Below are 24,942 nucleotides of genomic sequence, written 5' to 3'. Positions count from 1 at the left end.
AAACAGTTAATAGAGGACTCTAGTAAAGTTGTTGAATGTTTTTGTTTTGATATTTTATCCGAAACTGTAACTAAGAAAAATGGCCAAAACAAATAAATCGAGCAATTTATTGTTCGACGTATTTATTCTTTATTTATTATATTATCTCATTTCTTGACTAGTCAAACTCCTCTAAATTGTGTTAATATCATCATGACAACTTCATATATAGAGTTTAACATTGACGATTCAAGTTTAGTCAATTGTGAAATTGGTCGATGTTCTTGGTCCACTGTGATCCCAGTTTTAGCCGTTTCTGTTTATAACTCTAGTGGTACAATAAAACTTTTCAATGAGGATGGAATTGTGATTGAAACAAAAACTGACAATGATTTATCTTCATCCATACCTGTTAAATCATCAGCTCATGTCGCCGATTTCAAATGGCATCCAAAACTACCAGTTTTGGCAGTTTCTTGGGAAAATGGTGATCTTGGTTGTTTTCTGGTCCAAAAAATGCAATGTAAATGGGTTTACTCTACAAGCAATGAAGATATTTTGCTAAACTCTAAATGGATTGCTCATATGGCTTGGATTGACCCTGGAGATAAGTTAATTACAGGTAAAAGTTTCAATTCTTGTGTTATTAACACTGATAATTTATCTTCATTTTTATTTAATACTTTTCTCTTTTTAGTCAACAGTTCTGGACTTCTTGTTATTTGGGATTATAATTCAACGACAAATATGCTAACATCAACCTATAGCTACCAGATGGTCGATCGACCAACAGATTTGACTGTTGTTACCTCGAAAACTCGCTATCCTCGAGTTCTGATTGCTTGCAGTTCAGGTATAATTCATCAGTACACTGTATCAACAGGATCCATCAGTGATGTTATTCAACTTGATAACGGAGTCCGTCGAATTATTTACAATGCACATAAAAACCGAATTATTCTAGTCACTGATAACTTATTCCTTTGTCAATATTCTGTTTCGTCATCCTCTTTTGAGGAATTTTCGGAAATATCGAAGATTAAACTAAGTGGACACGTTAAAGGAACCAATTCAGATATGGTTGCTGTGAATATGGTCGACGAATCAATTGGACTTATAGCCATTTGCACCTCAGGAGAGCGTGTTATACGGCTATGGCAACTGGAAACCGGCCATAATGCAGCCCTTATGGTGGTTGATTCTGTTGATTCGAATTGGGCTGGACTCAGTTGTCTTGATTGCAGTGAAACATTGTTGGTTGCGGGAACTACTAATGGGTTAATAATTATTTGGAAGCGAATCTCAGGATTAGATTTTAATAAGATAAGCCAAGTTTCTGTAAAAGGAAATGTTAAAACTCTTTCGATTTCAAATACGAATCAAATTGCTTGTACAACAAATAGCAACCAAATCTATCTGATAGAGGAACAATCAATAATAACATCATACAATTCTAATCTCGGTTTAGTTCAAGTAAGTACTTCAGAATGAGAGAAAAATGATTTTCAAAATTCTTTCTTAATCAATTTTTGTTTTGTTTTGTAGACAGGAGCTAAAGCTTTGAAGTTATTTTGGATTCCGGAAAATAAATGCTATGAACTTAATTTGCAAAGTCCAATTCGGTCAGCTTTAGTTAGCACTGACGCATCTTATGTTGCAATTAAATCAACTGGAGTAAAAGATTTGATGATTTACCGAACCTCTCATGATCCTGATCTAATCCGAGAAGCAGCGGCTCCAATAGCATCTCACTGGTTTGCCCTGCATTATGACACAATTTGGACACTGAATCAATCCAATGATGAAGCTTGTACTCTCCAATGTTACAAAATATCAGATCTGCCATCTAATAATCCATTCAATTTTGAGTTGGACACAAGTCTGTTCAAAGAGAAACCTTCTGTGCACACATTTGATCTCAATCATGATTATCTTCTAATTTTACTTAAACTGGAATCGCTTTATGTTTACTATATTTATCGAATTGATGGGGCCAATGCTAACATTTTATCTGGTCCCAAAATTTTAGATCTGCCTAGTGAAAATCGTAAAGATTCAGTTGATTCAGACAATTTAACGTCCACCAATCGCTCGTTTTCTTCACCGCCTCCAATGTCAGGGTCTAATTCATCATCAAAAACAACTATTGAACTTAAAGAAGTTAAATTGAACAACCAAGGAAGCCATTTTGCTTTTATTTTATATGGCATTGATATTTATGTTGTTCATGCTTCAAATAATCTTATAGCAAAAGTAAATCATGAGCTGAGTGAATCTAGCCGATTAATCTGGTCAACAAATGAAAGTCGTTTGTTTTGTACTCTCAGTTCTGGTAAATTAAACATCTTTCTTTGTAGTGGCGATAATGAGATTAGCGTTAAACTTTACTCTTCCAAGCTTGTTGACCCCGGCTGTAGATTGATTGGTTTTAAAGTTCCTTACGTTTTTTTAATGGATCCACGACCAAATGGCAGCATCGTTCGTGAAGTTTTGGAAGAGTTTGAAGACTTGAGTGGAGAAACAACTCGAATAATGGTTGACTTTCTTACAAGCACCAATATTGATTTAAACAGTATCATTAAAAAGATTGGTGAACGAGAAGGCAACAACAACAAAATATGGACCAACTTGGCTCGAATCGCTGTTAAATGTCGCGACATCAAAACAGGACTCTATTGCATGGCTAAGATGAAAAATGCTCGAGTTGTTCAAGATGTCCGAGAGAAACTATCCAATGAATCGGAAGCTTTAGCTTTACTCGCTATGAATCTTGAACTTCACCGAGAAGCAGAAGATTTTCTCAAGGAATCGGAAGATTCTTATGCTTTGAGCAAATATTATCAAAATCGCAATGAATGGAAGCGAGCCATTGAGGTTACTGATAAGCTTCACTTTAAAACTGTTTGCTACAATTATGCCAAAAATTTGGAACTGGAAGAAGGTAATTTGGAAGAAGCCATCAAATATTATGAAATGTCGGCAACTCACATTTTCGAAGTTCCCAGAATGTTGTTTGACATTGAAGGAAATACTTTATTGGAAAATTATTGTATCGCACATTCAATTGAATCATCATCATCATCTGAAAAATTTTCACAACAAGACCGTATTCAATTGTGTCGATGGTGGGGCCAATATTGTGAAAGTCTCGGAGATAGCAATCAAGCTTTGGAATCATATGAGAAAGCTGGTGATTATTATAATTTGGTACGGCTTTTGTGTTACTCTGGACAAACAGAGAAGGCTAAATCACTAATGGCAGATTTAAATAATACCGTTGGAACAAAGGATAACCGGTCCAACATTTTGGAGGAACCAACTGAGAGTAAATCCAATAAAGATGCCGCTTTACTTCATTTGGGTCGACATCTTGAACCAACATCACCCTCCGAGTCAATTGGATACTATCTCTCCTGTGGAGCCATTAACCACGCTATAAGAGTTTGCAAGGCAAACAATTTAATTAATGAACTGGTTAAAATAATTGTTAATTATGGGAACCGGAAAGATGCCCTCAGTTTTCTTGAACGTTTACCCAATTCAACAATATCAACCTTGAAGCAAACACATGGAACAGAGGAGCCACTTGAGACCAATTTACTGATTCAGTTGTATCATAAAGCAGATCTTGTAGATGGTGCAATTAGACTTTGCCTTGAAACCGGTCGATGGACTGACCTTCGAGAATTAATGACCAAAGAAATGGAAAAATTGGAGGCTGGTTTTCAAGTAACATGTGATGTTTCAGAAGCTACAATTGTCTCAGCCCTTGAAGCGTTGAAAAATAATTCTGAAATCATTGATATTGTCATTGATTTGGTTTTGTTAACAAAAGGCGATAAATCTTTAATACAAAATCTTATATTGGATTATAATATAGAAATAAATGAAAAATTGATGGAAAAAGTTGATCGTGTTATGGCTAAAGAAGGTGATAATCGGTTGATTCAAGTTTTAGCGGAAACTGCACTTCAACAAGGACAATATTTTGTTGCCGCAAGGCTATACAATTCAATTGGTGATCGAGTCAGTTCATTAAAATCTCTAATACGAACCGGATCGACTGATAAAGTTGTTAACTATGCCAATATAGCGCGAGATAAATCTGTTTACCGGATTGCAGCCAATTACTTGCAAACAGTCAACTATTCAGATGATAATTTAATTGCTACTTTTTACAAGAAAGCTGGAGCCAAACAAGAATTGAGAAGATTCATGTCCAGAGAAGGTCACTCTTTGGACGGAGAAACATCTTGAAAACAAATGGAAACTAATCTGTGAAAAATATGGAAACTTAACCATAATCTAGTCAAAAGTCTAGTTGAAAATTAATTCAATCCAAGACCAACTTTAATTTTATCATCTAATCAAAATGAATTTCTGCCATTCAACAATCCAATGATCTTATTTTATACACACAAACACATCACCTGAAGTGCATAATCATCATCTTATTTATATAACCATCGGTTGGAGGAGAAAAAAAGTGATTAAACTAATTTGGTCGGTAATGTTAAAGATACTCAACAAAATTTAATCGCTTTATTACCAGTGATTAATATTTTTTATCAGCCAAACCATTTATTAATTTCTGTTACTTTGTTAACAGTTTTCCCTCTCCAGTTAATCTTCATCACACAAAACCTCGCAACTAATGCAAAAGCAGATAAAAAAACAAAACAAAACGTTCACCTTTTCATTTAGATAATGAAAAGCGCCAATATAAAGTTTACATGGACAGTGCAATAATTGGTAAAATAAACTAAAAGTTTAATCACTGGGACAAATTGGAAATGCTGAAAGAGTGGACCGAAAAAAAGGCTATTTTGTGCCCAAATAAAAAAAGGCACAAGTTTAACTTCTCATGGTTTTCACAGAGAGTAACTCAGGAACACACCTAATAAAAAATGGTTGCTCATTGAATTTTATGCTTCTCCACGAAATATCGATCACCATTCATGGATCACCCGGTTTCATCTCTCCCACCTCCTCCTCCTACTACTCCCTCTGTGTTCCTCTCCCACCCTTCTCTTTCCTCATAATCTTTCTTCTCTTACAATAGTTCTGTTCCATCTTTCTCCTTCTTCATCATCACCATTATCATCATTCAAAGTCTTTCCATATAGGCCTTTAAGTCAACGACCTTTTCAAACCAAGATCAATCTCATCTGGGTTCAACCTCCTAGGATCCATGATGATGATGAAGAAGAAGCAAGAAGAAGAAAGAATCATGATGTTGCCTTTATTCTTCTCCTTCTCAATCATCTTCGTTTTCACCATCTTTTCTTTAGTGTTATTTTTACCAGAGGAAAATAGTACCTCTAGATCAAACCCAAACCAAGATTAACCTTGCAATAATCATTATTGCACTTTTGCTTATTACATTTTAATTTTTATCGCGATTCAACCAGATTCCAGTTTCAGATCAATTTTGTACTCACAATCAATGTTAATATCTGTAATATTGTTACTTTGATGCAATAATAATAGTTGAAATTATTTTCTCTCCACCAAAAAAATATGATTAAATACCAGCCTACTTTTTTTTCTTGCTTTCAACTTTCACTTTCACCGCACACACACATTCATTCACTGCAAACAGACACAATAATCAACATTTATCAAGTCATTTTACACTGATTAATTCTGTTTGAAGGTCATCCTTGGATAATCATCATCATTGAGTGAAACATAATTTACTTTTGTTTTGCTATTTTCCCGTCATCAACTGCACAATTCAATTCATGATCAACTGTAAACTCAAATGTTTCTTCAAATTTTGCATTGACGTAACCCTGATTATCAATTGCTAAATTTGTTAAACTTCACAATAAACCAACAACCCAAACACAAAAATCAACCTTCACTGAGATTCCAATTTGCTCACCAATACAGCAAAAAATTAAATTGAAGAACCTTGATTGTTGGGTGAAAATAATAACCTGAGTAGCCAAATAGAAACCAATGAAACTCAGAAAGCAGGCAAAAATACAATTTAACTTGCAAGACAACTTTCGTCTTGTTATAAAATATATTGAACAGGTTTAAAATAAACTTGTATTGATCATTTAATTTTAAAAGCGACAATTTAACTCTCATTATTTTATAATCAAGATTAATTTGTTTAAAGAAAACAAAAAAATGACCAGAAAAAAGTAAGCCACAAAATCTGGTAAGACTGTTGTATTTTGCCTTGGATCAATAGTTCGTTAACCTGAATCAACCTAGATTTTGTCTTCTTTTTTGTTCGGGTTTAATTTCATTTGCTTCTTAAGCCTTTCCCTTGAACAATACAAAAATATCTAACCTTTACATTGTCAGGTTAAATTAAAATAATTGTCTGATTAATAACACGGAAGAGTCAACAATTAGCTTACTTTCAATGGTTGGTTCAATAATCTGGTTCAATGTATTGCTTCATTTAATGGCTTTTAATGTTTCTCCTTATTATTGTTTATAAATGCATTTCAACCCAACCCAGGATACAAATTGATCAATACTATTAAATAATTAACCTTTTTTAAAAGTTATCAACCGATGAATGAAAACAGAGAGACTCAATTGATAAGATTGGATAAGAGCAATAATTATGGTTTACATTGCAAGATGAGGCGATTGTTTGAACCAGGGAATGATTTAGCTTTGCAAATCTGAGAGTTACTGGTTAACCAGTTGACAATCCTAATTAACCAACCATTGAGCTATATTTTTGTAGTTAATTGTATCGTAATAATGGTTAATGGCGTTGTTGGTTAATGTTGATATTGTTGGTAACAATGGGAAAAAAATAGTCAAGTTATTATTTTATATGGAATAGTTCAAGATCGATATTTTCATCTCTGGGTTGTTGAACTTTTCCTTTCTTTCTTCTTCTCTTTCCTTTTTCCACCATCTTCATCATCTTCCTCGTCTTTCTCGTCTTCATCATCATCATAATCATCCTGTGAATGATTATTTTTCATGGAAGCGTATGAAAAAAAAGTACAGTTAGTGGAGCAAGTTTACGTTGCCTTTATCATCTTGAACCATCTCCTGAAAGCCAAAAGATACAACAATTAAAAGCTTTTACGTTTACTTGTATTTTAATCAGCACCAATGTTTACCTAAATTATTGATTGCAATCAGCCAATTGTATTTAAATTGTTTCCTTTGGTTGATCAAAGTAATAAGGAAACATTAATTTTCTCGCAATTTTAAACATCGCTTGTTTACATGCATTTTCATATTCAAGCCAAAAAAGTGTGTACAGATGAAAATATAACAAAAATGAACTTAACGAGGATGATGAAAATGATGAAGATATTCATAATTCTGTTGATGATTATGATGATAAACTGAAAGTTGAATGATAGATGACAAAATTGAGTAATACATTATGTTGTGCCTTTTCATGCCAATATTTATTTTCATATGTGAGGTCATTAACAACAATTGTTTCATTATTGATTAGTGATTGACATTGTAAGAAAGGTATAATTGTGATTGTAGACACAATATGAGTGATTAAAGCTCTGAGTTAATTACAACCAGAGAAACCAAGCAAAACAAAACTAAAGCCAAGATGAAACCAGATTTTTGTACCAGATCTTTGGGTTATTTTAATCTTTCTGGTTATTTTTATTTTAAAATAAATATTAACATCATTTTAAATAAACCACAATAAATAATCAAACATCTGATACAAGATGTATATTTAGATATTGAAAATATAATAACCTAAAAGATTTGTGATTAAAGGTTTTCTTTATGAGTTTGGATATTACCTGACAATTTGATTATGTCACTGATCAATTGAAAACCATTGTTAACCAACAGTCAATTGAATAATCAATGATTGAATGTATTTGCAATGGAAGGTTTGAATGAATCAAGTAAATTAGTAACATTTTATCAATTGCAAGTGATTAGGAGTTTTGTTATTATTATCATTAAAGCTGAAGATAATTAAAGGAATAGACATTTGAACTTTTCACTGTTTTTTTTTGTTTCATTGGCAAATTTCCGGGTTTCATGAACCTTATTCTGGTTCTATTAAAATCTTACAAACTCAGTGTAGCTCAACATCTTGAGCCTAAAAATGATCCAATAAAATGTTCATCTTTTCATGCATTTACATTGTCTAAACTAATTACAATGCAAAATGATTACTATTATAAATAACTATCAACTGGAATCAACTCAATAGGAAAAGATGAAACCCAAAAAGGCAAAAAAAGAACCTAAAAATTACCAGATTTTTACTTTTGCTTTGCTGAGCATAATAAAAGGTTTGTCTCTTGAAAAGGGTCAATCTGGATAATTTATTCAAAATTCAAAACTCTATTAAGCCAGTTAAATACAATTCATGTGTGAATTGAGAGGATTAACATGAAAGTCATGATTAGCACATGATTATTATGAATAAATAATCATAATCAGATTATCCCACTCAATGACCAAGAGATTCACATGTTTAGTGAAAAGCATTTCAAAGCATTTTCAAGGTAAAGTGTAAAATGTAACAATACATTTTAATTATATTTTGATGAAACAATTAACCAGAAAACAGCAAATTAAATCAGCTGAAGTCAAAATTTACCTTCACAAGTAATAGCAATATAAGTTAATTACTTGATCATCTTACAAAGCAAACAAAATCAAAGGCGAAAAGAAGAAAAAGCAAATTGTTTCCTTTTCCATCTTTTGTACGTTCATCATTATCATTACAATCTTCATCATCATGAACCTTCATCTTCTTCATCTTTTCCATCTTCATCCAACTATTTCTCATCGCCTATGTTAGTCTGGTTAGACCTTAAGTCATGAGTCTTTGAACCTAACTTCGTCCCTTGAAATGAACCCAAAAATATTGAGAAAATAAATTTCGTTTGCAACTCTTTTCATCAAGGTGATAATGAGTGATGTTGAATTAGACTGAAGGAAATTTGAATGTCATTGAAAGATCGTTCACCTTGTTCATCCTTCAGTTGAACATTTATCCCTGAAAACACTTTGATGCCAACCATTTTACTTTACCTTAACATTTATTGATTTGTATTTCGCTTTTTGCTGTAGGATAATAAATTCAGATTCTTGGTCTTTTCCCTGACTCCCAGTGAATCATTATTCATTGAGCCCTTGAAAAGATAAGCAAAGCCGCAAATGTTGAGCTTGAAAAAGGTAGGCTTTGATCACCTTGATCCTTCTTTCAATCCATTGATATAAATATATTTTCTTGAATGATAAATTATTTGCTTGGCTTTTACCTCATTCTGCTATTTTCTGAATTTTCTTAACGACATTTCATTAATTGAATAATTATCTTTTGAACAACAAAATGAATGCTCATCAACATCTTTAACATTCAACCAATTTTAACTCACTTTTCAACAGCAATTTGTTGACTTGAGGCCAAGTAATTTTTGCATCGCTTAAAATTGCATCTTTGCCTGCTCTTTTTCACCATCATCATCATCTTAATCTTTATCTTTATCTTACCCTGTATTTCATGGATGATGATGATGATGTGAATAGAAAGCAATTTATCGAAATGAAACAGAGCAGAATCTGAACCAAGAATCTCCTGTTTTGGCAATTTTTTAGTCCTCATCATTGTACAAGATGATGTGGATGAGGAGGAGGATGGGGATCAGAATGATGAGGACAACAACCTTTGCATTAGAATAGCACAGAATCTACTTATACACATAACTCAGTAAAGGATCGATAAATTTAAGGAACCAAAAAGACGAAACTAGAATCAAGATTATCGCACTTCTATTGTAGATTAACAATTTTACAGTTGATCAACTGGATTCATTTTCATTTAAACAACCTAATCATATTAATATGAGCAACTTGAAGGGTTAAGGTTGGGTCAATCAACTTTCACTTTTCTTTGTAATAACTTTCATTGATTGTCAATAAACAATTGCAAAAACTGGTTCAAAATTTGGGTCAAATCTGGTTCATGTTTATACGGCTATTTAGTCACTTTAACCTTAATTTTTCACTTAATATCCCAAAATACATCATCAACTGTAAACACAAATTTATTAAACCCAAATGTTTGTAAAACCGTGGACCAATCAACCCAAAGTCAGAACCAGTTTAATATCAAAGATTAACCAAGAATACAATAAATTGACTTTTTATATTAAATATTGGCTTAATTTTAAGCAATGAATTTACAATTCAAGTTAACAATTAATCTAATACTTGAAATGGAAAGTAAACAATCAAAGCAAAAACCAGATTTTAACCAGAAAAATATAAAAGCAGTTCAATACAAAATTGGACAAATAAAGTCAAAGATTATCTTAAGGAGAAGACTTTAAAATATTAATTTTTTATGTTTAAGATTGTATTAATTGCAATAGTTTAAGAATCATTTGAACTCAAGATTTGTCTGGAACCATGTTGGGTTCAAGAAACTGTTGTTTCACTGTTTCTTAACCGGGATAAATTTGATTATTAAGATTGAATCTGATGTAAACTTTGCTGATAATAATTCTGAGCATGAAGATGATTGTGTTGATCTGAAAGTTTCTTTTTCCGGTTCTTTTATGCCCATGATATTTGTCTTTGATATTCCTCTGTCTGCAACCCAATTTTATCGATCCTAATTTCATTTCTCCATTTCATACATAATACAAAACAAAAGACAGGGAGAAAAGGTTGTTGTCCTCTTTTTTATCATCCAAACCCATTCTCATCTTTACCTGTCTCTCTTCCCTTTTCACCATTATTTCATCTGTAATCTTAAACATACTTATTTCACTTTCATCATCACCATCATCATCATCATCCTTCTCATTCGCATTCTGGTCTCTCTTCTTACCTCAAGAGTCTTTCCAATTCCGATGCAAGTTTCAGTTTCTTCATCTTTTATCATCCACATGAAAATGTCTCAAGTGATGATGATGACTGGGTTCGGGCTTTTCTCGGTTGAACATGCTCACAGTGATGAACATTGCAAGATGAAGTTTACCCAAAATTTTACTCTTCCTTTGCCTTTCTTTTTACTACTCTTTAGGCCTTAACTGTATTTTTGTGCAATGATGATTGGATGACAAGGAAGAGCAACCATATTATGTAATATGAAAGAAGAGATGATGATAATGAAGAGAGAAAAATCAATAGAGAAAGAGTTTTGACCCCTTAAAGATAGCTTAACTGTAAAGCAAATGAATTACCCAAAAAACGTAATGTTATTCAACTTTGAGTTGACTTTTTTTCCCTTCACATTCAGACTGTTCATTTGGTTTACCTTTCACTGATTGACCATTAAAGGTCAACCATAGTAAATCAACGTTAAAGGTTAATTTAAATTGCATTAAAAGAGTTGAATTACAAAGTAAAATGAAAAAGGTAAAATGAAAATGCAAAAACAAAGAGGGAAACCTTAACCAGAAAAGATGGTTCAAGTTGGGTTTTTAACCTGAAAATTTATCGATTTAAATCGCAAATTCAATGGCTTATTAATCAATCTTACTTATTATGAATGTATTATATCAAAATTTAATCATAATTAAATAGAGTTTGCGTTATCATCAAAAGGTTAACCCAAAATGTTTGACATTGATTTACACCAGCAGGTTAATGTACTTGAATAACCCAGAATCTGAAGCCTTTTTTCATCTTACAATTCAATTTATCTAAACATTTTTTTCTTCTTCTGGTTGATTCTCTGGTTAATTTTATTGATCCAATGATTAATCGGCCAATTATTACCACTAGTTAATGATAACAACTGTCGATGTAGCATGTTATCAATTAAGGAGTGAAATTATTTTTCAATGTTTGGTCTTTTTGCCCAACTCCAGCTTAAGGCCCAATCGGACGTTTACAATTAATGCTTGAATTGCTGGTAAATATAAAATGATGAAAATGTTGTTTCATCTTTATCAGCTTTGTGTTCATCTTTCAGTTATTACATGAAAAGTGATGAAGATGGTGAGGGTGAAAAAAAGATGAAGAATCAGATAATCGATGAAAATAGGTTGACTCAGGTTGATGAACTATCGATCGAAATGCCGGTTCATTAAGATGCTGAATCTACCAGAATTTGAAGCTCATTTGTTTCCCAGGAGTTAACCTGGACAGTTGTAATAACAATCGATATTTTAATGAATAATGAAAATTAAGTGTTGAATTAAAGAGGAAAAAATTGAAATAAGAATAGGAATGAATGGTGAAAATGGGAAACAAAGAGAATCTTTTTCCCCCATTTTTCTGGTTCAACATTTTCCATCAGGGAATGAATTGTTATATTGCTTGGAGTTGAATGCAGGGATGAAGAGGATGATGATAAAAATGAGCAAAATGTTGGAATGATGAGTTGAGGAAGAGGAAGAGAGGATTGAACTTGGTTCAATAAGATTGATATTGGAAGGTTCAACAACCTTATTGAACCATAAAAATTTCAGGCAATGAAGTTCGAGAGAGAATCAGATAAATCAATATTAGGATATTAAATTTACTTCATAATTAACTAGATAATGAATGTTGAATTGAGAAAATGAAAAATGTTGGAATCATTCATTTTCAATCTTTTCTGGTGTTACACTTTCAACCTTTGTTTTGGGTTAACTTTTGGTCTTTTTTCTGGTTTCAGAGGATTTATGTTTAAATTTAATTTGATAACCATTGGATGTTAATCCTGGTCAAAACACTCGAGTCGATTCAACACTTTTGTCTCAACGTTTTCAATGTAATCACGTTGTTTAATTGTAAAAACAAAGGATTCTCAGATTCTCATTGATTAAACTCTTGAAACCAGATTTTATTACATTTGTAAAGGGCAGCCATATTAGCAAAATTGTTTTACCAGTCTCTATGTTAACCGCAATCATGATTAAGATAATTCTGGCTGATGATGATTTAATTAAACAAGCAACATTTATACAAGGAAAAAAAAGGTGCATTAACATTTGATTCTCATAGTTGGCCTTTTTTAATATAAAATACCAAATTATGTTTACCCGATTTATCAACGTGATTCAAACTGGCAACATTCATTTTCAATGGATAATCACAATAATCATGTAACAAGCAAAGAATCTCAATTGAAATCAAGTAAACCAGTAAACCACTTTTGCTACCGTCAAACAAACCCCCAAAAAAACTGGTTCAACTGACTCAAATTTTTCAAACACAAAACAAATTTTTGCCTTATATTTTGTTACCATTGACTTAACAATGGCAAAATGTGGTTCAATGAAAACCAGTGAGAGGCAGAGAGAGAGAGAGAGGAATATTGATAATGAGTTCAGCCTTAAGAAACACAGAAACACACAAAAGGTAGGTTTAAAGAGGAGGAGGACAGGTAAACAAGAAAAGTGAGTAAAAAAGGTAAGTAAAAAAATAAGGCAAGTAAAAAGCGCGTAAAGGAGTCTGAAAATATGGCGACTTTGGCTGTGAATTTTTGCTTACTTTGTTTTGCTATTTTCACAAGAGACAGAGAAGAGAAATAAGAAAAAGACAGAAGAAGAAGAAGAAAAGAAAGAAGAGAAAGAAGAATAAACTTGGAGAAAAAATTACACATAACCTTGAACCAACAAAAGTTGATGTTGAACCGGTCTGACGAGACTTCGGTTCAAATCAACTTTGCTTTGGTTCAAGGTTATGTGTAATTTTGTTTAACTTTATTCTTTTTTCTTGTTCGCTTTCTTTTATCTTCTCTTTCTTTTCTTTCTTCAATTCTCCTTTCTTTGTTACACATTTCTTCATCTCTCTCTCTTTCAAAGAAAAGCCTGAAAAAACAAATTCACAACCAAAGTCGCCATATTTCTGTCTTTATCACAAGTTACGCGCTTTCCAATCCACCTTTCACTGTGTCCTCCTCCTACCTTTGTGTGACTGCCAAGGCTTACACTCATTACCAACTCACCTTACTTACTTAGTTACCTTTACAATTTATTTGCCTTACTTTACTTACTTACCTTACTTACTTAGTTACTTACTTTTGCACTTTACCTGGTAAAAAAAAATCTGGTTAACATACAAAAGCCAGTTCAAGTTTTTGGGTTTACATATGCATACAGTCTAGTAACCTTATAAAGGAATGGTGAATGGCATTGCTTTGTGGTTGGGTTAGGGTTTTAATTAGGGTTAATATCTTGGTAATTTTCTTGAAATGAATTGGAAAAATATGTTGATTGTTTGTTAAGTTGATTTTAATTTTTGTTTTGTCTTTGTTTGTCGGATAAACAACATTGAAAATAAAAATGAAAAATGGATTGACACAAGAGATCAAAAATTTTTGGTTGATTTTTTTACGTTTAGTTTTGTTGTTTTATAGTAATAAGTCAAGATTCTTGTTTTTTTTGTAGTTTTTTTTCTTTGTTTTGCTTTTAAAGGGCCTAACATTCATTCAATTATAATTAATTATAATCATCAATTATTAATTTCATCATCTTGTTGTCTAATTTATACTTAAAACATAATTATAATTGGAAATATGCAGAAAAAATAATAGAAAAAAATTATACTTAAAATATTTTTCATCAGTTATTGCTTAAATATTTTTTTGTTCTATTGTTTGTTGTCTTTTTTCGCCTTAAAGGTTATTTTTTTTGTGATGTCTTTGTTGTGTTTTTTTGCTAAATTTTGTTGATTTCTTTGTTTTTACTCTGAAAACATGATGGTATAGATCTTTGAAGGGTTCAATTAGAAGGGGAGAGAGACCTTGTATATGTTTTTAATGTATTTATGTAGGTATGTGTGTATGTATGTACTGTATGTATGCATGCAATAGAAATGCGCTAAAATTCGTTTCTTTATGTGAGAGATTCGAATGTTGGAGATTCACCAATACCTTCGTCTTTTTCGTAGAGTGCTGCAAATGAGGTACCATTAATGCCGTTAAAAGGGCTGTTATTGTTGAGTAATGAATAAAGTTCACCAAATTTACTGAATGAATCCAGATTGGTATTGTTATTAGATGATGTATTTGAATGGCCATTGAGATGGTAGTTAAACAAATCCTGAGTACTTGGAGAGATGATATCCGTGTCGCGGGATGTAGCTGAGAATGCGGAGAATGGGTCAGAGTCAAGTTTGGATAATGGGCCAAATCCATTTGTTGTTGTTGAGGAAAAAGCGTTGAAAAGTGGTGAGTTGTTAAGAAATTCTCGTGAACTAGCCTCTGAATCGCCTGAGCTTGAATTAGCGGTAGATGAAGTGGCACCCGTTGTTGAATCGATTATACCCCCGGTTCTGATGGCGATGTGAGCTTCAATTTCTTTCCTGGCTCTTTCTACATTTTCAGGTAATCCTGTAACCTCGAAAATGGGTTCCTTATCCCGGCTTGGTGTTATGATGTAAGTATTGGTCTCTTGTTGGATACGTTTGATTGTGGCACCCTTAGGACCCACAACGAGGCCAACAACTCTGTAGGGAACCCGAACTTGGATGGTCATTTGACCAGGTACAGTTGAATTAGGTCCTGGACCTCCGAGACCAGTACCATTGAGATTGCCCTTACGTTGAGCCCTGATCTGGCTGAAATGTTCAGCTGCAGAGAGAATTTCTTTCTTAGCTGCATTCACATCCTCCTTTCGACCAGTTACCACGAAAACCGGCTCCTCACCTCGCACCGGTGTCTTTATGTAAGTATTTGTCTTTGCTCTCAGGGCTTTAATTTTACAGCCTAAAGGAATTGCAGGGAGAAGAGAGGAGAAATTAATAAAAAAAACCTTGGTTTAGTGATTCACGCTGACTAAGATTTGATGAGGGTAAAATAGAACGAGAAGTGAAAGTACAAAAGAAAGAGAAATGAAAGAGAAATGAAAGAAGTCAGGAGCAAGTTGGTGAAGCCATGTGGCTTTGAAGCTCATATAGTGAATCTATCTTTTTTCCTTTCTCTTTCTCTTTCTATTTCATGTTGAAACAAAAAATCTCATACCAATCCTTAAAAAATAATATTATTGTCAGTAATCATCAATATTCAAGGATGATACAAGGTAAAGATAATTAAAATAAAAATGTTTAAATACCTTGTCGTCCAACTATTTCAGCAACGTGCTCAGATGAGGGAACTGGAACACATTCTGTGGTGTTTTGACTTTTCTTTGTCCTTGCTTCAGTCTCAAAATTGTGATTAACATTATTGTTGTTGTTGTTATTTGAAATACTGTTGTCATCCTCGTTGATTAATCCCAACATGGATAATTCAAATGCAAGTTGTAGAGCTCTTTGGTCCTCCAATCCATTGTTATTATTGGAATTGTTAGTTGTTTCACAGTCGTAGAAAAAACCAGCAGGCATGGTTGATTTTGTCTCGTTAAATCTTTAATTGCTTTGTTATAAAATAAAAAAACGTTGCTTTTAGGTTACTGCAGTTGTCTTTAGTCACAGTTTAAATTTAAATTCAATTGGGATGGGAGATAGAAATACGTCTGTTTCTTTCTTTGAAAGTGGCAGACAAAAATTTGTGATAGACTTTCTTGCACCAATGTAAAGATGTAAAATTCAAATATATCTTTAAATATACTTATAAATATATGATCACGTTAATATCAATAGGTATAATAGGTTTTTTTGCGATTGTTACAATCAGCTTAGGGAAAAACAAACCAATATAAATATCAATTTTAATAATTTATATCTTTCTTCAGGTAGATTGACAGTGAAAGTCAAAGGATAAAGTTGATACTGTTGATGATTATTTCAACTGGAGAGATGATAAATAAATTCGTCTTTAGTAGGATGTAGTTGAGATGTCGATGGATGAAGATGATGGTGGCGATTGAGAAAAAAACAACAGATGACAGTAGATTTTCCTTCACTATTAATGTATAATAAAAATTTTGGTATTTTTGTGTCGAGATGTATAGTATGGGATGTATGTATAATATGTAGTGATGTACTGTAGAGTTAAAGATGTGATTTACAAATTAAAATTTTCCTCTTTAATAACTATCTTGTCAACCAATGACCTTTAATTGTAACACGTTGTGAGACCAATTTGACAAATAAAATTGTAATCCAATGTTGATAAAATAATAAGTAAATTAAAAAAATCTCTTTGTTGTTAATATATATATATTTTTTCAACAAGACATAATTTTCATTGCAGTGAAACAAAGTCTGCTCCAATGTTGTTGAGAACCAGAAGCAACACCGAACAGATAATGTAGTGAAGATAAATACACAGAGTAGAGAGAGAGAGAGAGTGTTCAAGAAAGACAGGGAAAAATGAATAAGAGAAATTCAGATTCAGAGTAATGAATGAGAAAGACACAAAGAGAACGAAAGCCTTAACATCAACATGGTACAGAGTATGTAGACAGGGGCGGCGCTACTGTTCGAAGGTGGAGGCAACGTTCAACCTTAAATAGCAGCGAGTAACTATAGATACCATAGGCCAATGTCCGCAGAAATCATGGATTCGAAGGTAGTGACATCTTATGATTAAATAAAACGTTTTCTTTGTTGAGTTTTTAGCACATTTTTTTCTCTGGATTTTTTTTCAGTTGCTTATTGTTCCCTTTCTTTACTCTCTCTCTCCCTCTTTTTTTTTACCTCAGGGAAATGGACATTTTTAAACATTTCAACACCTAATATGGTGGTTATACTGCGATCTAAATTGGCCTTGAACTTTCAACTTTTGGACTGGACATTATCCCTTTTCAGCCTTTCCTTTCACCAATCTTTCATTACATCTCCACTTTGTTGTTCTGTATTTTTCTAGGAGTAAACAAAAGCTTTAAGTAGATGAAAAGGTATTAAAGATGGTCAGTTTTTGTTGTTTACTTTTCTGTCACACTAAGGTAAGTTTTGAAAGTGTGCCTTAGAGCAATAATGAAGAGTAAAAAATTAAGGGATGAGAAGGATTTATGGTCATTAGTTTAAAACCATAAAACATAGATTAGCCTGAGTTGAGCTTCACTTTCATCGATCCTAATTGCTAATTGCTTGCATATATTGGGCTTGTGTATAGATGTTATACTCAATGAGCTCAAGGTAATCTACTTTTTATGATTTTAGTTTCAATTTCTTTTCTTTTCTTTTTGTTCTTTTTCTTCAACTGAAACTTCAATTTCATCTTGAGACACTTGCTTTTAATTCTTGGTTCACTTGTTGGTTAAAAAAAGTACTTTTATCCCATCTGCTTTTAAGCTTTTGTCTTGAGCTTAATTAACGGCTTCAATATTGAACCTATTTTAAGTCAATCAAATTGTCTATTTTCATTTGTTTTCAAAATTCAAACTAAAAAATGTTGGCTCTTTAAACTTTCGTAATTGGCGCCTGATTCCGTTGAAATCCAAGTTTAATTTGGTTTTATATCGATAACTCTTATGCAGTTATCGATATATTGCATATCCAGAAATATCGATAGCTATCGATACTGTTGTTCAACTCTAGGTTTTTCAATGTTAAGACCTGGTTGAAAGTTTAAATGAAATATTTTGGCAACTAAATAAAAGTTTATGAAGTTATCTCTACGCTTTTAAATTGTATTAATAGTTTTTAAATTGATATTTGTATTTTAATTTATAAAAGTAAAAATGAAGATTAAGATCAAAGCTGTTTACAGAGGTGTGATTATGGTAATATATGTTGAACAAACTATCAAGTTGGACCCTTTTTTACACCAAATTAGAGATACTTTCGGCTTTAATATTGAAGATGTGTTTACAATTAAATTCATCGATGATGAAGGTGATCCGTGCACAATATCATCTAAATTGGAATTTGAAGAAGCTTTAAGGTTAACATTGGATATCGAGACAGATAAACAACCCGAAATGATCATTCATATTTTCCCTGGTACACCAAGAGAGCCAGGAGAGCCCTGTCCAGGAGAAGACAAGAGCATCTATCGTCGCGGAGCTCGCCGTTGGAGAAAAATATACAAGGTTAATGGTCACTCTTTTCAACCTAGAAGATTTAACAAAGTTACACCTTGTATTTATTGTGGTGATCAAATTTGGGGCTTAGGAAGGCAGGGATTCAAATGTCTTTCATGTAAGCTTATGGTTCACAAGAAATGTCACAAATTACTTCAAACAAGTTGCACTGGTCAACAAGTAAGTTTTTCTTATCCAGTTTTTCACCTTTTCATCACCAATCTCATTTCATTGTATTCTTTTATCTTCAACTAGATTACAAGATCTACCAATGGATCTTCAATTCGAAGTTCAACTGATTTAAAAGCAGAGCGATGGAGAAATAGAACACCAAAAGATCGCGCGAGATCAAGGCATTCCAAGCAATCACATTCATCTGATTCGAGTACTGCTGACAACAATCGACAGAAATCACCAGCACCAACACCAACACCGCCTGCAACAGCAAATAGTGATCAAGCAGTTGAACTGATCGTTGCCGAGAATGGTGCCCGTCATCGACCTTATAGGTTAGATGATTTTGATCTAATCAGAGTTATTGGTCGAGGATCATATGCAAAAGTATTACTTGTTCAACTTCGAGAAACAAAGCGTCCATATGCAATGAAAGTGATAAAAAAAGAAATTGTAGCTGCCGATGAAGACATTGATTGGGTCCAAACGGAGAAACATGTTTTTGAAATTGCTACTGGCTGTGATTTCTTAGTTGGACTGCATTCCTGTTTCCAAACTGAGGCTAAATTGTTTTTTGTTATTGAGTTTGTCAGTGGCGGAGACTTGATGTTTCACATGCAAAGGAAACGCCGATTACCCGAGGATCATGCCAGATTTTATGCAGCTGAAATTTCCTTGGCCTTGAATTATTTGCATGAAAAAGGAATCATCTATAGAGATCTAAAATTGGACAATGTTCTTCTTGATCAATACGGTCACATCAAACTAACTGATTATGGTATGTGTAAAGAAGGCATGCGACCAGGAGATACAACGATTACCTTCTGTGGCACCCCTAATTACATTGCTCCTGAAATAATTAGAGGATGTGAATATTCATTCAGTATTGATTGGTGGGCTTTGGGCGTTCTCTTGTATGAAATGTTAATCGGTCGTTCACCATTTGATATTCCTAAAGTATCTGATAGTGGAAACAATGGAGACAGTGGTGGAGAGAGTAGTGAAGATGCATTATTTAAAGCAATAGTAACCAGAGCAATTCGAATATCTAGATCTATATCTGTTAAAGCCCAAAATGTATTGAAAGGTTTCCTTGATAAAAATCCCGAAACTCGTCTAGGATGTAATCCAGATGGAAGTGGATTCCAGGACATCAAAAACCACCCATTCTTCAGGCCATTAGATTGGGAACTTTTAGCCGAGAAGAAAGTGATTCCACCATACATTCCAAAAATTGATGATGACCCATTGGAGCATTTTGATCCTGCCTTCACAACGGAACCCATCCAATTGACCCCACCTGATTTGAGTATTATTGATACAATTGATCAATCTGAATTTGAAGGATTTGAATTTATCAACCCAGAAATCATGACAGTAGAAGAAGCCGTTTGATTGAATTGAAATGAGAAGGCAAACAAGTTTAACTTTAAACAAAGGTTTTGGCTGAGTAAATTATTTGGTTGGAAGATGTAATTAATTATATTTGAAAATTTCATCACCTGTATCATTTCTTAATTCAATTCAGTTTATATGTTGATTTAAAGTAAAAAGATTTTCAAAAATAAAAACTATGACGACTAATGACAATAAAAAGCTTGAAATAAAGTCAATTTGTTGATTGCAAGTTGAATGTGAAAGTGTTCAGTTTAATTAAGTCCTTTCGCAAGAAAATAATGATTAATTCTTTCAAAAAATTGTAAGATGAGATTGAAAGAATAGAACTGATTAAGACAGAAATAAATTAATTTGTTTCATGTCCTGTTTTCAAGTAAAACAAAAAATTTCATTTAACCATCCAATGAACCTTAAATAATTGGGTTTCTCTTTTTGCTGATCAAAATTACGATCGGTACAATAATCTTAAATCTTTTTATCATAAGTAAACTTTTGAATTGTTGAGTGAAATCAGTTTGATCATCATCAAATAGTCAGTACATTTCGAGCGAGCAACAATTTAATTCATCAGATCAGAAGATAGAGTCATGAGCTTTTGATAGTGAAAGTGATTCGATTGCTGATAAAGTGTTGAATCAACTCGAATAGCAAAACAAAACGATGGTCAAATTAATCAAGCTAATAGTAGTCCAAGTGACGGTAGTGTCACAATTAATTTTTATAAGTGAAGCTGGAATCGCTGGTCTCATTGCTTCAGCTGCTTTAATGTCAATGTTCAGGTTTGTCTATTAATTATTTCATTGATCGATTCGTTAATTTCTTGATTTCTTTCAACTTTCCAGGCCTAAAGTGATACCAATTCCTTTGCCATTGCCAGTCCCGGTACCAGTTCCAGTTCCAATCCGATCAAAATCACCTCTAAATCCATTCAACACGGATCACTCAACTTCAAACAACCATAATAATCCATATCAAAATCTTCAATATTCCCAACAATATATTCCATCATCGATATCCTCTCCGATGGCCTCTCAAATGACATTACCATATTTACACCATTTTCATTCACCTTTTACCTCGTTTCCTCATCATATGCCTCCTCAGATTCCTTATCATCATTCTCATCATTCAATGGGACATCTAATGACATCTCATCCAATGGCTCAACGTATGATTTTACCAATTGGAATGTTACCTCAACCAGCATCAGCGTATTATCATGACCATCATCCTGCCTACTACCGACCACATCCTTTCTTTGATCATCCAATATATCATCAAAATCATGCCAATCCAACACTTTATCCGGATCCATTTGTAGTTTACGTTTGAAATCATACAAGCTGTTTGAGCCACAGAATACAGTTTTACTTTGTAGTTGAATGAAGTTTCTAATTTTACACTTGATTGAATCTTACAATAAAATTTAAATTCTTACCGGAAAAACTGTAACAATTATTTCAACTTTAAAGATCGGGAATACAATTGATTATGAATGATGGTTCTGATAAATTTTCTGAACAAATATTTCGATTTAATTGAAACAAATCATTTTTTCAAAATGCATTACAAAAAATGATATGCTAGATGGCAGCATATTGCAATGGAGTAACAAATGTAAATTAATTAAATGCAATGTAAAAGTTAGACTCGACCTTGGTTAACTATGGAAATAAACATGAAAATTGTCAATTCTAATGTTTCCTTGAATCTTTCAACAGAAGTAATTGTTCCTAATCGACATGGAAGAATCTAAAGACAAGGAAAACAATAATCAAACAATAGATAATCGAGTTAGGAAGCGGTACCAGCAGTTGATTGAAGAAGGATCCCTCGAAATTGGTGTTTGTCCTTTCATTGATCCGAATGTGCCTCCAGAATGGTTTGACGAATCGAAATTTAAAAGGGCTCAGAAAACTGCTGATAAATATCTGATCAGGTTAGTAAAAATTAATTGTTACAAATGTAAACAAATTATCTGCCAGGGAAAAGATTTTCTGTGTTACAGTCAGTTGTTTCAGTCTTGTGGATGTAAACATTTCCAATTTTTTGTTTACTAAATCTAACTGTTTAATAGATTGCAATTACTTTTTGACCAATAATAGTTTAAAATGGGCTTCTTTTTCCGGCCTTATTCTTGGAATTCAAATTCCACTGTTTTTGGAACCTCTTTTAACAAATGGAAACCATGACTCTGTTTCCAAATTGTTCAAACGTTATCTGGATACAGATATGAAAGTGTCATCCTGGTAAGAAATAAATATTGTATTATTATCATATTATATTTATAATGCAATGTGTTGATTATAAAAGGTAATACTAACAGACTTTTTTCCTTCACCAACAGGTATGAAAATGATCCCTTCGATGAATCCGGTGAAGCATACAAATCATTGAGGAAAGTACGAGCAATGCATAAATCAATATTCAAAACAATGAATAATTTAACCAGTCGTTCCATTGGATCGCAACGTCTTTGGGTATCTCAATGCCAAATGGTATTAACTCAAGCAGGTTTCTTTGGTCTGTTAATTACTCACACCTCATCTTGTTTTGCTCATGGAATAAGCGATTCCGAGTTGGAAGACATTATCTATTTATGGCGAGTATTGGGTTATCTTAATGGGATTCAAGATAAATACAATCTATGCACATATGATAATTTAGAGGATACTCGAGCCTATCTCCTTTACATTGCAGATCAATTTTTAACACCTCAAGTTTCCCTGACTCCTCATCATCCCTACCCGATAGGATTCCAAGTGGCCGAAGGTGTTGCTCAAGCATTTCGTCCTGTTGTTCGTATACGATGGCAAGTGTTCATAGCTTATTGGTATAATATTTTAGGATTATCTTTTACCTCGGCATTCAAGCTATCTTGGTTTCACTGGACTCTACTTCAATTCACTAAATTTGTTTTCAACTGGGTTTTACGATTTCGTTTCGTCTATAATCTGGTAAATGACATGAGCAAAAAAAGGGTAAAATGGGTCGATAAGAATCGCTCAATGATTGGAAATCAGCTGCAAATCAAGTACAATGGTAAACACTTTTCTCCTGGTTCCTGTCCCTATGCAGTTACACTAGATTCACTCGACCATCATCAAGTCAATCCTTATAGCCATCATCTTAATAATAATCAAAATGAAATCATTTTACCAATTGATTCTGCTCAATGAAATATGGATTCGACTTGATGATAAATCAATGAAAAACTGGTATTGATACTGGTAAGATGTATTGAAAATTTCATCTGGTCGATTTGGAATTTAAATTTAATATCTGTTGAATACTTATTTAAGGTTGTCTTTTGGAAGCATATTTTTTTAAACAGCTATAATAACGTTTTATTACAACTCATAGGATTATAAACGAGATCATTTAATTTCATTGTCAAATCGATTTGTTTCATTTGATGATTCAAACAATGTCTAAAAAATATCAAAAACTGGAAAGCTTCAGTTGACTCAACTATTTGCTTGACTCATCTATTGTATCATTATGCACTTTTTAAAATTGACTGTTAAATATTTATAATTTTAGTTTTTGTTAACTCACTCATATTTTGTTGTGATATTTTGTTGTTCAATTGTGTTTTCAACAACAACTTGATCAATTGTTCATTGCTAATTCCAATGAGCAATTCTGAACGGCTACAAATTTGTATTTCATATTTAGACTCAACTAAATCAAACCTGGAGAGGATTAATAAAGTATTATTTAGTTTTATAAATCATGATTAACTGTATAAACTTAGATAGCTACTTGTTTATGGTATTGTGTTTATAATTTCTTGGTCTACGATTATTCAGATATCTCGCTAATTGACGTTTGTACCAAATATCGTAAATCATCATAACTAAATATTAATCTCGCTTTTTCCCCTTTTAGCTAATTTAAGTCTCTCACCAGATATCAAATAGTCTTGTAATTAACGTTTCACTGTTTAATTTTCAAATTAAATGAGCATCCAGTGCATCAGAAGAACTATTTACGGGTGGGATTCTTTTTGGCATGATTTGTCTTTGGTTCATTTGAGATGCACAAATTATCAAATTTAGTTTACATTATTTTAAGATTTCGGTCAATTCTTCACAATAGCCCAGTCCAGCCTTAGTAAATTACAAAACAAAGGCATAATTGGTCTAGTAAAAAAAGCTAAAAACCATGGTCGAAAAATGTATCCATTTGCAACGTATTCATGATCTTCGTATTTCTAGGTTCAATTTAAACCAAAGTCCACTGTTGTAATAGTTGATGGTGATTGAAATGTTCAGATTTGAATCTATGGTGATGAAGAAAATGATGATCACGATGACTTTGCTTGTGGTTGAAGTGTAAAGATTTTGTAGATAACATTGTAATAGATTGTCAGGCTATCAAGTCGAAGGACTAAGGAAAGGCAAGTTGGAATATAAGTTTATCTTGTGTAGAGGACATCATCCAAATCGGTTTGATTTACAATTGATGGGCCAGCTGGATGATCCATTCTACGAGTGACCAAACTGAGGCCAAGTGTTAATAGGATGGTAGTAAAATTAAGACAAAGCCAAGATAT

General features: G+C 32.8%; 5 protein-coding genes and 1 long non-coding RNA gene across 8 annotated transcripts; 4 read left to right on the top strand and 2 right to left on the bottom strand.

Annotated features, from left to right (window-relative positions):
• Positions 1 to 21: 21 nt before the first annotated feature.
• rempA (intraflagellar transport protein rempA) lies at positions 22 to 5,519 on the top strand. 3 transcript variants are annotated; one of them, XR_001570373.3, is made up of 4 exons: positions 22 to 601; positions 677 to 1,452; positions 1,525 to 4,482; positions 4,603 to 5,519. XR_001570373.3 is itself a non-coding variant. In XM_015937640.3 (3 exons), the coding sequence occupies exons 1-3, from the start codon at positions 193 to 195 to the stop codon at positions 4,234 to 4,236; spliced, it is 3,897 nt and encodes a 1,298-aa protein (XP_015793126.2). In that variant the 5' UTR covers positions 29 to 192; the 3' UTR covers positions 4,237 to 5,519. The 3 variants fall into 3 exon arrangements, 1 of the variants encoding a protein (XP_015793126.2); XR_016199758.1 differs by having other exon boundaries at positions 58 to 601; positions 4,589 to 5,519; XM_015937640.3 differs by having other exon boundaries at positions 29 to 601; positions 1,525 to 5,519.
• An 8,598-nt stretch (positions 5,520 to 14,117) lies between these two features.
• LOC107369636 (RNA-binding protein MEX3B) lies at positions 14,118 to 17,183 on the bottom strand. Its single transcript, XM_015937604.3, has 2 exons — positions 15,957 to 17,183; positions 14,118 to 15,610 (listed from the first exon to the last, which is right to left on the bottom strand). Exons 1-2 carry the CDS (start codon positions 16,225 to 16,227, stop codon positions 14,739 to 14,741), a joined length of 1,143 nt encoding a protein of 380 aa, XP_015793090.2. The 5' UTR covers positions 16,228 to 17,183; the 3' UTR covers positions 14,118 to 14,738.
• Positions 17,184 to 18,329: 1,146 nt separating this feature from the next.
• Positions 18,330 to 20,613, top strand: aPKC (protein kinase C iota type). The gene is made up of 2 exons (XM_015937603.3): positions 18,330 to 18,992; positions 19,068 to 20,613. Exons 1-2 carry the CDS (start codon positions 18,471 to 18,473, stop codon positions 20,379 to 20,381), a joined length of 1,836 nt encoding a protein of 611 aa, XP_015793089.1. The 5' UTR covers positions 18,330 to 18,470; the 3' UTR covers positions 20,382 to 20,613.
• A 305-nt stretch (positions 20,614 to 20,918) lies between these two features.
• Positions 20,919 to 21,830, top strand: LOC107369637 (uncharacterized). The gene is made up of 2 exons (XM_015937605.3): positions 20,919 to 21,163; positions 21,227 to 21,830. The coding sequence occupies exons 1-2, from the start codon at positions 21,045 to 21,047 to the stop codon at positions 21,714 to 21,716; spliced, it is 609 nt and encodes a 202-aa protein (XP_015793091.2). The 5' UTR covers positions 20,919 to 21,044; the 3' UTR covers positions 21,717 to 21,830.
• Positions 21,831 to 21,896: 66 nt separating this feature from the next.
• On the bottom strand, positions 21,897 to 22,850 carry LOC112539620 (uncharacterized). The gene is made up of 2 exons (XR_003083558.2): positions 22,709 to 22,850; positions 21,897 to 22,630 (listed from the first exon to the last, which is right to left on the bottom strand). It is a non-coding gene; the product is annotated as an uncharacterized LOC112539620 (long non-coding RNA).
• On the top strand, positions 22,127 to 24,117 carry LOC107369673 (uncharacterized). Its single transcript, XM_015937649.3, has 3 exons — positions 22,127 to 22,323; positions 22,490 to 22,633; positions 22,732 to 24,117. The coding sequence occupies exons 1-3, from the start codon at positions 22,127 to 22,129 to the stop codon at positions 23,561 to 23,563; spliced, it is 1,173 nt and encodes a 390-aa protein (XP_015793135.2). The 3' UTR covers positions 23,564 to 24,117.
• The last annotated feature ends 825 nt before the right edge of the window (positions 24,118 to 24,942 follow it).

The sequence above is a fragment of the Tetranychus urticae genome, chromosome 3 (genome assembly GCF_039701765.1).
Source record: "Tetranychus urticae isolate SD_2017Ah chromosome 3, NJAU_TeUrti_SD_1.0, whole genome shotgun sequence".
Classification (NCBI taxonomy): domain Eukaryota; kingdom Metazoa; phylum Arthropoda; class Arachnida; order Trombidiformes; family Tetranychidae; genus Tetranychus; species Tetranychus urticae.
Note: the sequence above shows the minus strand (reverse complement) of the source record. Positions and strands in the feature narration are given on the sequence as shown.